The following is a 12,206-nucleotide window of genomic DNA, read 5'->3' on the forward strand; positions in this document are numbered from 1 at the left end:
ACAGGTCATGTCCTTGTACCTTGGATCCAAAGCTTGGACAGCAGGGGGTGGGGATGACAGGCACCAGAGTTGCAGCAGGTTGGGCTCCATTAGTTTGTTTTCCAGATCCCCCTGCCCCTCCTTTGTTTGCGGTTTGAGGTTTCACAACAACAGGGGGGAAGTTGAACAGGTTGAGCCTGCCCTCCTTGGGCAGGGACAGTCTTCTTGGGAGGTTGACGGTGGGGAGGTCGCTGCTGCTGTGGCCGGCCCTTCTCCATCGCCCCCTTGACTATCTCAGCAAAAGATGAGGATCCAGGACCGATCCCTTCCACAGAGAGACGAAAAGAGGTGGGGGTAGGATCGAACTGGTTGGGGAACTTCACAGGGAAGCAGTCATCTCTGGTGAAATTCTTGGATCGGAAGAGATCCTTCCTGATCCAGAAGAGGGGTGGTAGAGCAATATTAGGGTTTGAGGGAGGGGAGGAGGGACTAAATGGGAGTGGTGGCGGTTGGGGGAAGGGACAACCCATAACTGACCAAAAAACTCTTCAGCCACCTCCTCAGATCTGTTTCCCAACAGAGGAGACGGTTTTTTAAACTGTGCTTTCCCCCTAACCACATGTCCACGAATTAGCGGGGGAGGAATTGGGGAAGGTCCAAAATAGATTTTCGAAACACTTGCCTTATATCTATTATGTTCTTAACCTGAGAAGAGCTCATAGTACTAAGGGGAAACCCTTGCATATCTGAATCAGCAAAAATGCATCCCTCTGAAACTATATCCATGATATTAGTACCTGAATTGTTCCCAGTAGTACCTTCTGCCACTTTGTTCATTTTTAAAGCAACTTCATCAAGTGAATCCTGACTAATGGATTGACCTAATGGATTAATTCCATCTCCAATGCTACTAGTCAGCTCAATATGATTCCTATTATTGTTACTGCAGACCAGAAGGTCGTCTACTTTTCCGCATCTACCTGATGCATCATACGACAAGGAGCAGAAACTCCATTACCAACTTCAGATAACACGGGGCCCAATCTCTTGTTACTGCACTCTCTACTAACCAAAAGGTAATAATCGCTCTCAACTGTAGAACTAATATCTACAGCACCAGTAAACCCATCTAAAAAACCGGCATAGAAACGAGAGCGATTAACAGCAGAGATGCGAGTGCGTACCTGAGGATGAAGATGATGTACTTCACCTCGATCCCCCAGCCATGGTGGCGGTTCGTAGCCATGGAATCCTCTCCCCGCCTGATGACCTCGCCGCGCGAAATCCCGCCGCGAGGTACGCCTGCCGGGAGCCCGGGGGATCAAGGAGCGCGAGGAAGGTCGATCCCCGGCGGCAGCTCCTCGGGAGGGATCTGGGATAGTTCCATCACCGAAGGAGGGTTGATGTTGCGCAGGAATGGAACCACCGACTTGAATCCGCTCCACTTCGCCGCCACCGCTGGATCACAGGACTCCGCCTCCCGCATCGCCCAGTACACAAGCTCGTAGTCCATACCTCCTTCGTCGCCGCTGAAGCGCGCTCTCTCCGCAAAGGACGCCGCGCGGATTACTTCCACCATGATCCTTGGCCAGGTCGCACGGTCCGGAAATCTCCCTCGAACCACACGGAGCATCTCGGCGCAGGCCTCTGGGGAGTGAAGCTCCGCCGCCGACAACAGCGTCATCGGCGAAGAGGCTGCGGGTGCCCTCGGTGGCGACACCAGTGCCGAGCGGAGTCACCGCACGCGAAACCTGCGTCTCTCGCTCGCCATCAGATCTGAGCGGAGCTAGCGGGAGAGGAGAGGCGTAGGATGGGGACTGGTGGGTTCTCCCGACGCGACGCACTCACCGCGGAGACGCACTCGCCGCACGGAGACGAGGGAATGGGGTGGGGGAGCGGCTCGGGAAGCGGTGGAAATTGAATGCCATTAATGGCGGTAGGTGGACTATCGCCACACGCGTCGCCCGAGCGGTCGCGCTCGCCACACGCGTCATCAGCACAGTTATGATCCTCTTTCTTATCTACACAGAAAGTTGATCTGCAGAGAAGGCACAACCGGTTATTGTAAGAGATGCCGCAACTTATTCTGCTCTTCGGATGATTCCATTTGGTCGCATCAACAGAAACATGAGCGCATATTTTGCATTGCTACTAGTAGAAAGGAAAGCCTCCTCAAGACTCGCACTCAATACAAGCATCTAAACACAAGAGTTGACGTCCAAGTGCCAAACGACAGACACATCAGGTGCACAAGACTGAAATACATGATGACTGAATTCCTTGTTTGCAGTTACAGTACCAGATCGATCAGTGCGCATACATCGGCCCTCTCCTGCCCAGGCACACTCCGACTCCACTACACAGTAGAGACAGTTCAGCTCGTCGAAGGCCCGTCAGGCAGTTTTGTCTTCCTCTTCCTTCCAAGGATGGACGCCTTCTGCAGCCTCGCGCCCCCGACGCGCCACTTCCTGAAGGAGGACATCGATTCCCTGGCAGATTCGAACACTTCACGGCGAAAAGAAAGAAAGTTAGCCCGAGTTAGAGCAGTTGATATGGTAGAGGGGAATGAGTAAGTGAAGAGGAAATGTGTCCGTACCTTGAGCCTCTTCTTTTGTAAGGCGTGTTGCGAACTTGGGCACTGTCATCGTCGAAGAGCTGTGTGCCTTGCTTAGTATCTCCTTGTACCTGCTGGTGAACGCGTAGCGCAAGAACTGGCCAATGCTCTTGTCACCCACCCTGTCGATGCAGCCATGCAAACTTAATAAATCAGCAAGGAAAGTAATTTAGTCTGGCCATTGTAGTAAGAAATTAGTAACTCAAGTGAAAAAAATCAGTCTGTGATACAGCTTCAATTTTTAGTTGTCATCCGGTTATCTGAAATGCCCTAGTACAGCAACTATGCGTGCCAATATTTCAGTTAAGCATCTACTCCCTCTGTACCACAATACTTGTTGTTAGAGAGAAAGTAGACATTCACCCCTGTTCGTACATCCTGTACGCACGCATCACATCTCATCCAAATGATTAAGAGACTCGACGAGCCTACGAGTCAACACTTGGCTCTCAGCTGGACCTCTTCCACTTGTCTTGTCAGGCTAGCAGCATTAAATGTCTATTGAACCGTGTCGTGAATTCTGAATTCTTAATCTAGTCCACATTGGATGTGGTTTGTTCTGAATTCTGAATTCTGAATTCGGAAATCTGATATGAAGACATGTTCTTCAGTCCTACTACTAGTTCGCTGCTGAGTGTGGGCCCAGCCTGTAAGAGAGTGCTTTGGTAATCAAGTGTGGGTGCAGGCTGTTAGAGGGCGAAAGATCAAATGCCCAAGGAAGGTGGGATAAAAATACTACATTACCATGTAAGAAAGGACAAATAATCATAGTACCAGCTAAGATCAAACTCCCACTCTACTACACCATCTTTCATGTCAGATAGTCTAGTCCATACTAATATATGGCACTGGAAATAGCCAAAATAAATGGATGCAAGGGAAAACATGGTGTACAGTTATCTAATAATAAAATAATACTCCCTCCCGTCTCAAAATAAGTGTCTTAACTTTGTACTGGCTTTAGAACAAAGTTGTACTAAGCTTAAAACACTTATTTTGGGACAGAGGAAGTAATAGGCATTTAGGGGCAAATCTGAATGCTACAATGAAATTTATTCTAAATGGAGGGAGTAATGAAGCCCAGACATCACTAGACAATAACCTCAAGGGATCCCTAACTTCAGTGTACAAACTACAAAGGCAACACATAATAATATTTCACAGAGCTGACAAATTTGTTACAACAGCAGTGAGGGCTCCATCCTGTGGGGGATATTCAAACTGAATGTGGACAGGAACCAGATGCTTCTGGCCAAATTTTATCACCCGCATAGAGAAAGTGAGCAATTCAGAACCTTTCTTGATCTGCTTACAAGGAAATTCAGACCTCTAAACTGACCACAAAAGCACGTGCCACATAATGCATGCCATGGAATGACACGTTGGTACTGTGATTGACATAAATCACATCTAATCTGGGAATAGGAGAAACTCAAACCCCAATTATGATCACTCAGAATATAACCAATTCATTATCAAGTTGTACCTCTACATGTTCACCCAATTGCTCACAACATGTGCTACAGGCAGCTATTAAACATTTGATTACTTATGTTATTGCCCATTTGCCCACTAAAATTGAAGGCAAAATACCATTGAGATCCATGTCAGGTCCTTGAATTGTACAGATTACGATGATTGCAGTCAGCTCTAGTCCTCATAAAATACAGAGCCTGAGTATTCCTTTGAGAAGGGACATACCTCAAATTATCATAACTTATTTATTCAGGAAGATTTAGTTATGGTGTATTCTGTTCATATTACCATATGTGAACACACGTCAAAAGCACAAATTGACCTGGTGGCATCAGAGGTCATTTGCAGGTATATGATTAAATTTCTTACAATGATTGTTTGGTCATGGCAACAATGGCAGAATCATACAGGCATATATATCTGATCATTTTCAAGCGACCATATACTACCTTCTTTGGAATAAAATGAAAGAAGAATAATCAATCACATTTTCAAGAAGATGCAGTTTATTTGAATCTTGTTAGGATCAAAATTTGACACTAAAAAACTAAAGCAAGACGGCATGTCTCACTATGACTTATTAAATCATTCGTTGGAGTAGACAAAGGGGAGCTTGCTGCCAAGTACCAAATTAGAACAGTTGAAGCCATTTTTATTAAACACCAATTTGAACATAGTTTGGTCAAATTAAGATAAGAGATAGCACTGTGAGTATGGTTAAAGCATGTTATAGTCTGGGCCCTCAGTAAAGAAAACTATGATTACTTTTTGTTTGCAAGCAGTCAACTTACTTATACACAATTCATAGTATTAACTGCATTTTCTCCCCAAGATTACAGCTACTTGAACTTACAGAAGTTCCTCCTATTTTAACTTAATATACGAGGGAAATTATCTTGCTCATGGACACAGAAGCATTTTATTTTTACAAAAACAGAATATATGCAGAAACGATAATGCATTGTAGTGACGTATGCCTACACACTACACAGCTACCCGGTTATTGTAAGGCTCATCAAAGTTCTTAGTTCTGCAAAGCAATGGAGTGGATAATCTATTTCTAACAAAGATAGTGCATAAATATTTGAATGAGAATTTGCGAATTTATGATTGCATAGAAAAAGGTAATGAGATAGAAAAGAATGGAAATAAAATAAAATAAAATGTGTAACTGAGGTCGTTCAGAACTTACAGAGGAACAATCTTGCATCCTAGCTCATAAAAGTAAGGGCACCGAACCCTCAAATCAACACAGGCTGCATCAGCTTGGATCTCCTTCCGAGTTCTGCATGCAAATTACGTAATACAAGCCACAAAACTCAACCAATGGGTATTTTGTTCAGTTGCATAAGGGTATTTTACTGAAAAGCATCATTAAGTTGACAGGGGGAACTTCCATGTGAATTTGTTGAAATGAGAACGATAACTTCATACTACTGCATCCAGCATATTTCAAAGTGTCCCCTCTTAAGAATTTCTACAAATGCAAAAACAGATTACAAGGAAACCTACTTCTGAGTGAAGCAAGGAGGTACATTTATTGACACCGCTTGCTCCAGAGACAGCATCCCATGTGCAAGCCAAAATGGAAGGTCTACCTTAGCACCCTTTTCAACCTGAACATAAAGAATATAAGCATTTATCTTTTTGTTGGAACCAGATAAAATATGCAATTTGATTTTTCCACAGTAGCAAGAAAAGGTGATACAAAACAAAGCATCTAACTCCCAGTTCTTGTTCACTAAGAAATATGGCACACAGAAAAATAAGAAAGCATCTAGGGTTCCATATCGATCTTGCAAACTAAAATGAACAAGAGAGTATGCATCAGGTAAACATCATCTAACTAGTCAGCGTGTTTGAGAAGTAATTTGCTCAAGAACAAACAGATGAGAGGAAGAATTGGCAGCAGTTGCCAAACAAACAGATGAGAGGAAGAATTGGCAGCAGTTGCCCAGCAGCAGGGTTAACATAGCAGTTAAAACATAAATGCACAAATGCCATTGGAAAGATGCTCACAGTGTTTCTCTCAGCGCCAGGATCTAGCATTCCAACACCATTTGCAGTTACTTGGAAAACAACCGAAATAAGCTGCAAGTACAGCAGAGTATTCATGTCATCCGTGCAAGCATAAATGAAGCAGAGGATAACACGGGCATGGTTACCTCCTCCTCCATGAGGATGTCATTGACGTCGTAGTAACAAGGCATTTCACCAAGCGGGACAGATCGCTGTTGCTTGTTCTCAACCCTGCATGAACAATCCGCACTACGCCGGTGAGAGAAAATCCAACTCACTCACCAAATTTGGTGTCATATATGGGGTTATACTCTAATGCTCTGTTTGGATGATATCGAGGGCCATGGAATCGAATTGGTCCCAGTATGAAATCTCCCGGACATTTGATATTGAAACTGAACCTGAAGTATGATGTTTGGATGTTCAAGAATTGACACTTGGAACTCACATGAGATACTCGATTCTGAATATTGTTTGGATGGCCATTGTCCAAACTGCAATTGCTCATTTGTAATGTCTATTAAAACTAACTTATATGCAACATATGAATATATCTGTGAATGAGTATACATCAAGAACACAACAACAACAGCGTTTATACAAACAGCAGAACATAAACAAAAATAACAGCACTTGTACAATAGCAGCCGGGGTGCCGGACACGGGGGCAAGGGGAGCAGGACGGCCCCCGCCTTGGGGTCCCGACCGTGGTGTGTGAGAGGGTGACACGGCGGTCGCCATGAGTTCCACCAGGCAGCGGCCGCCATGGGCTGCTGTAGGGATGTGGTGGCCCAGCCGCATCCGAGATGGAGGCCGACGCCCCGAGGAACAAACGGGGCGACGCGTAGCGGTAGCGCCGCAGAGATGGAGGAAGGCGGGGGGCGGGCGGAGAGATGAGAGGAGGAGGAGGGGGAGGCTGACCTGCGCCGCCGTCGAGGCCTGCTTCCCGCCGCCGCTGCCCGTCTCTTCCCGCGCGCCTCGCCTCTGTTTTTTGGGGGAGCGCGGGCGAGGCGAAGGGGGTCAAACAGGCCGGCCCAAGGGGCTTCGGGTACCCGTACCATATTCATTCTTTCCCCAAGCGAGTGGCGCACCTCTGGAACTGGAACTGTTCTCTCCTCCCCCACAATGTCCATCCCGGGGAACGGCCACCTCCCCGCCGCCGCCTCCACCGGCCTGCCGGACCACTCCTCCGCCTCCGCCTCAGACTCCGAGGCCGAGGGAGACGCCGCCGACTACCTCCCCATCTCCGGCGCCGCCTCGGACTCAGACACCGACAGCGACGCCGACCCGGATCTCGCATCTCGCCGCCGCCTCGACGCGATCGACAACGGCGTCTCCGAGCTGGATCTCGCCTCCGACGACGACGAAGGAGAAGAAAGAGGCGAGGAGGCGACGGAGGCAGCGGCCTCCTTGGACGACGAGCGCCGGCGGCGCGCCCAGCTGCCGGTGGGCGCCGCGGCCCGGATCGTGGACGCGATGCGCGGCGTGGCGTTCCCCGGCGCGCCACCGCCGTGGGCCGGCAGCGTCCCCGACGAGCAGTGGCTCGAGCGCCTCCGCTCCCTCCGCGCTAGGCAGAGCAGATGAGCTGAGCTCCCGACCCACAGATCGGTCGTGAGGTTGTGATCTGCCTTTGCTGAAGCAACATTACTCCTCTGTCGCCATAGATCCAGCAGGATTGCATCTCGCCGCTTCAGAAATGAAATTCGTGTGGGGAGGATCATCATCACAGATAAGATCGGTGATCGACACTGGATGCTGTTCTTGTGTATGGTATGGATTTTATGGAGGTTCGATTTTTACTCGTATTTTCAGAGCGTGCTTGTCTTGATTGCGGAGAAATCCGACTATTTGCTCATAATGTTTGTCGAGAGTACTGTCGGCATGAATCTCGAAGATATCTGCACGGCCAGAAAGGCGATCCAAGGCTTTTTGAAATTTTCTGTTTCAGTTGTATGAAATCAGCAAACGCTAGTTTGTTTGTGCCCTATTTTGCCAGTAGAAATGATATCCCAGAACCATGCTCGTGCTTCTTTTCTGCTGACAGGTGAATGGAATGGCTCTACTGCTAATTTATTATGATTAAGACGGGTGAATGGAATAGCTCTGCTACTAATTGATTAAGACAGGTATAAGCAAATAGAAGGGGGGCCAACTTAGGACAAACTAAACCAACAATTCTTTCTTTTAGAACGGATGGAGTATATTGTTTGCTGGAACGCAACATACATCACCAAGCAAAACAAAACCTGAAGACCTGCATAGAATTCAGACAATCGTGCCATGTAATAAACATTAGGAATAGAAAAGAATGCGCAAACGGGAACACATAGTACATAGAAAGGTGAGGCCAACTCCACTGCACGACCCCAAACGGTGACCGCGGCATCTCCTCCCGTGGCGAGGCCTCCCGCTCCGGTGACCGCGGCGGCGTGGGGCACCAGTTCACGGCCCCCACTGCATGCGCCATCTCCGGCGCGGTGCACGACCAGCCCCACGACGCGCCCACGAGTTCCGGAGGGAACGCGGCCACCTCCTCTTCCTCCATCGGCTTGGGGATGGCGACGTCTACGACCGCAGAGAGGGCCATGGTGCGGTCCAGGCCCGGCCATTGGCGCTCATCATGCGTCGCCATGGAGTCCTTCATGACGCGCTGCATGAGCCGGGCCTCCTCCTCTTCCGTTATGCGAGGAGGTGGAGGTGGTGACGGAGACGGGGAAGACGACGGCGTGGGCGTGAGGCCGCACACCCCTGCCCGCCCGCGCACCTCCCGTGCCCGTTGCGGCCCCGCGGCCGTCCTGGCGAAGTAGGAGGCACGCCGCACGTCGTGCTCGTCCCTGAGCCAGGTGTCCCAGAGGGTGGAGTCAGCGGCGTACCTTGGGTCGTAGTAGAGGTCGTCAGGGAGGAGGCGGCGGCGGCGCTCGATCTCCTCGCAGCGCGCACGGCCGCTCGTCGGCACCGGCGGGATAACGACGAGGTCGACGGAGAGATGCCACGCGTTGGGGAGATGGACATCGCTCCACGGGACCGGCATGCTCGTCTCCCAGTAGCGCCGGCATACCTCAACGCTGAGGTACTGCCGGTCGCGATGCCCGGCGGGCCTAGGAGCGATGGTGAAGGGAGCCGCGGTCTGGCGCGGTGGCGATGCGGCCTCCTCCTTCACGGAGTCGCGGCGGCGTCCCAACAAGGAGCCAGCCTCACGGTCGTGGGTGCCCTTGCGGCCGTAGTTCCACAGGCCCATGGCTGCGGCGGTCGGCGAGTTCAAGGAGGAGGCTAGGGTTCGCAGTTGTCGGGTTTCGAGGAGGCCGCGGGGTGGCGATGGGAACTGTGGACGACCGGTCCACTGCTTCCTTATTTAAGAATGACCGCGACCGTTTCCTGAACGGATGACAGGCGGGCCCGGTCGCTCGTGCGCATTGATGCGGGTGGGTGAAAGGTTGGTGGTCGCCTGCCACGCGTCCCCGACGCGGACGAGCGCGCGTCCGTTTGATGTCCGCCGCAATCCAAATCCCGCGCAAATTTGCGCTCGAAATAGGTCGTGCGGACATAAAACGGACAGGATGGGTTCGGACCGTCTCGCGCTGGGCCGACCTGTTTGTTCCTTTTACCCCCAAACGGACGGGGCCGGACAGAATGTGATGGTGCGGTGGAGTTGGCCTAAGGTCGAGAGATTGGGTGCTTCTTTCCATGCTTAGACGTGGTTCGCATTGATCGGACAATATGGATTCGATGAATCAGCTAGTACACAATGATGTTCATCTTTTTCGATCTGTCAACCTGTGCGTCATCTTGTTCCGATTTGATTTGATTCAATTGAAATGCATGACTAATCATGCATGATGCATCATCTTCCGGTGGCAACCCTAATCTCCAAGCACCAATAACATCTTTCAGCAGTTGGCACATGGCGTCATCATCCATCCATCTTTTGGTTGCCGTTGCTTCCTCCATCACCTTCCCCTGGTGAAGAAGCTCTCACTAGGTTAGGTTCTCTCTGGAGTTCAGACTGCCGTTAGGTGGATTATTAGATCGATGGCAAGGCCGAAAGCGATCTTCTTCTCCTACTCTGAAAAAAGAAGACGCGTGACATCGTTTTCTCCCAAGCATGGCCGGTCTGCTGCTTGATCGTTGTCACACGGGATGCAGTGTGCTGCTACGTGCAAAGAAATTCAGCTACGCCGGCCGTTGAGTGCTCAAATCGCACACCTAGCTGGCTAGCTGGTAGGCCGGTGCAGTTACAGTAGAGTGTACTGTGTCGTATAAGCATGCGTACGTAACCAAGTCAAGCAGCCTGAGATGGACCTTCTGACGGACGGACGTCTGAGGTTGTTGCTGATGGGAAGCGGACACCTGATGGCGTGGGTGTGCTTCCACATTTGGTTTGCGACTGAAAATGTTCAGCGTCTAACAGACTTGTCAGGCTCGGCTTTGTATAATCTGCAATGGAGAAGGTAGGTGTAGAAACATGTTAAGGTTGGTTGCCAAACCGTAGTACTACAGACAAGAGTTTTGTCAAGCAAAAGTGACAACATAATCATAATTCATCCAAATGGTGGGTTTCGGCCTGGTTTCTCTAAAAGTCGGACCATTCTGTATTTTCGTTTTCAGAGTTCCTGCCTTTCTCCTAAAATAAGATGAGGGTTCAGGCCTCCTCATCTGACGATATGATGAGCACTTTGAGCCCGCAATGAAGGAATCCGTCATGAGCGGTGGAATGTGCATGCTGTTGGGTGAATGGGTGATGAATGTGTAGTGGCATCCAGGAAATCGTTGGGCAGCTTCATATCTCATGGTGATGCACGCACATGACTTCATCCCAAGCTCTCCCCGTTGCAAAGTCAGACATGGAACATGCGTGCTAGTGACGCCCAGGTCAACTAGAAACTCTACTTTATGTTATGCTCCCCTACCCCTACATCTCCTCTTCTTCTACTGCATAGCTAAGATACAGTTTTGTACTGGTACTTGCTTGCTCGTGTGAAAGCCTCCTCCGTTTCATAACGTAGTGCGTATGAATTTTGTTAAAGTAAAATTTTGTTGAAGTTTACAGAGAAAAGTATTTATATTTCTAGTATCAAATATATAATGTCTTATGATAAATCTATTGACATTCTAGATATAAATGTTTTTTCTTCACAAAATTGATCAAAATTAGTGAGGTTTGCTTTTTTTAAAATTCATATGCACTACATTAATAATGGAGGGAGTACTGGTTTGCTCCTCTGAAAACGTCCATCCGATTCTATTATATTCTGGGTCGCAAAGAGCCGATTAACTAAAACCATATGCAAAGAGACCGACGTGAACGGGCTAAAACATCTCTTAGAGCAAGGGAGCATATTTTCCCTTGCTGAAGATTGAAGAAGATGATTTGGCATGGCAATTCGCTAACGTGCATCTCTGTTAGCTAGTGGTAGCTAGTAAGTAGAATTTGTCTTCCTAGCTTTGATAAAGCGGAGAAGGATTTGACATGGCGATGCATTGACCGTGCTTGTCAAAAATGTCAAAGCCCAACTGCCATGTTCTTATTTTTCCTCGAGAATCTTGAGAGGTGCTGGTGGCGTACGAACACGATCTTTATTTGACGCACGTATATGAACGGTTCATGAGCTGGCAAAGGCGCTAATCATGGGAAGCTGGTTGAACGTTTCCTCGTCGAAACGGCAAATCACAAGGTGCGAACAACTCGGATCCCTGGTTCGACCAGCGCAGACATTTTCCTCGCTATTTTTCTCCGCACGGGCACAAGGATCAAGAGCCAGAAGAAGTAGGCTTGTGTTATTATTTTTGGAGAAAAAAAAACATTAGAAGAAGTCTCATTTGTTTTAGTCTAATTGCCGTCTATTTTTGCCAATTGTGTTGGTTCAGTGTTTTTGTATGATAGTTCAGACCGTCAACAACCACAATTGCCGAGAGCGTTCATGGAGAGTGACCGGTCATCCCTTATTTCTCCTCTTCGCCTATAGCCAGGGTCTTTAAATGTTCGTTTTTAAAATTCATACAATACATGTAACTACGTATATCAATATACATATATAGTATAATTCATAATCCGATCCAAAAGAGCATGTTCATCATCGGATAAATTAAATTAGATATAAAATAAACTAGATAAACAGAG

General features: G+C 48.5%; 2 protein-coding genes across 2 annotated transcripts; one reads left to right on the top strand and one right to left on the bottom strand.

Annotated features, from left to right (window-relative positions):
- Window positions 1–2,095: 2,095 nt before the first annotated feature.
- On the bottom strand, window positions 2,096–7,221 carry LOC123448893 (probable DNA replication complex GINS protein PSF3). Its single transcript, XM_045125932.1, has 7 exons — window positions 7,010–7,221; window positions 6,235–6,319; window positions 6,089–6,160; window positions 5,582–5,685; window positions 5,262–5,354; window positions 2,576–2,715; window positions 2,096–2,484 (listed from the first exon to the last, which is right to left on the bottom strand). Exons 1-7 carry the CDS (start codon window positions 7,219–7,221, stop codon window positions 2,354–2,356), a joined length of 837 nt encoding a protein of 278 aa, XP_044981867.1. The 3' UTR covers window positions 2,096–2,353.
- Window positions 7,214–8,106, top strand: LOC123448905 (clumping factor A-like). Its single transcript, XM_045125943.1, has one exon. The coding sequence runs from the start codon at window positions 7,214–7,216 to the stop codon at window positions 7,670–7,672; it is 459 nt and encodes a 152-aa protein (XP_044981878.1). The 3' UTR covers window positions 7,673–8,106.
- The last annotated feature ends 4,100 nt before the right edge of the window (window positions 8,107–12,206 follow it).

The sequence above is a fragment of the Hordeum vulgare genome, chromosome 1H (genome assembly GCF_904849725.1).
Source record: "Hordeum vulgare subsp. vulgare chromosome 1H, MorexV3_pseudomolecules_assembly, whole genome shotgun sequence".
In the NCBI taxonomy this organism is placed as follows: Eukaryota; Viridiplantae; Streptophyta; class Magnoliopsida; order Poales; family Poaceae; genus Hordeum; species Hordeum vulgare.

Coding starts and splice junctions, on each gene's coding strand:
- LOC123448905 (XM_045125943.1), top strand. CDS start 7,214: ATGTCCATCCCGGGGAACGGCCACCTCCCCGCCGCCGCCTCCACCGGC.
- LOC123448893 (XM_045125932.1), bottom strand. CDS start 7,221: ATGGACATTGTGGGGGAGGAGAGAACAGTTCCAGTTCCAGAGGTGCGC. Junction 6,320..7,009: donor AGGCCTCGACGGCGGCGCAG/GTCAGCCTCCCC, acceptor TTGTTCATGCAG/GGTTGAGAACAAGCAACAGC. Junction 5,686..6,088: donor CTGGCGCTGAGAGAAACACT/GTGAGCATCTTT, acceptor CTTTATGTTCAG/GTTGAAAAGGGTGCTAAGGT.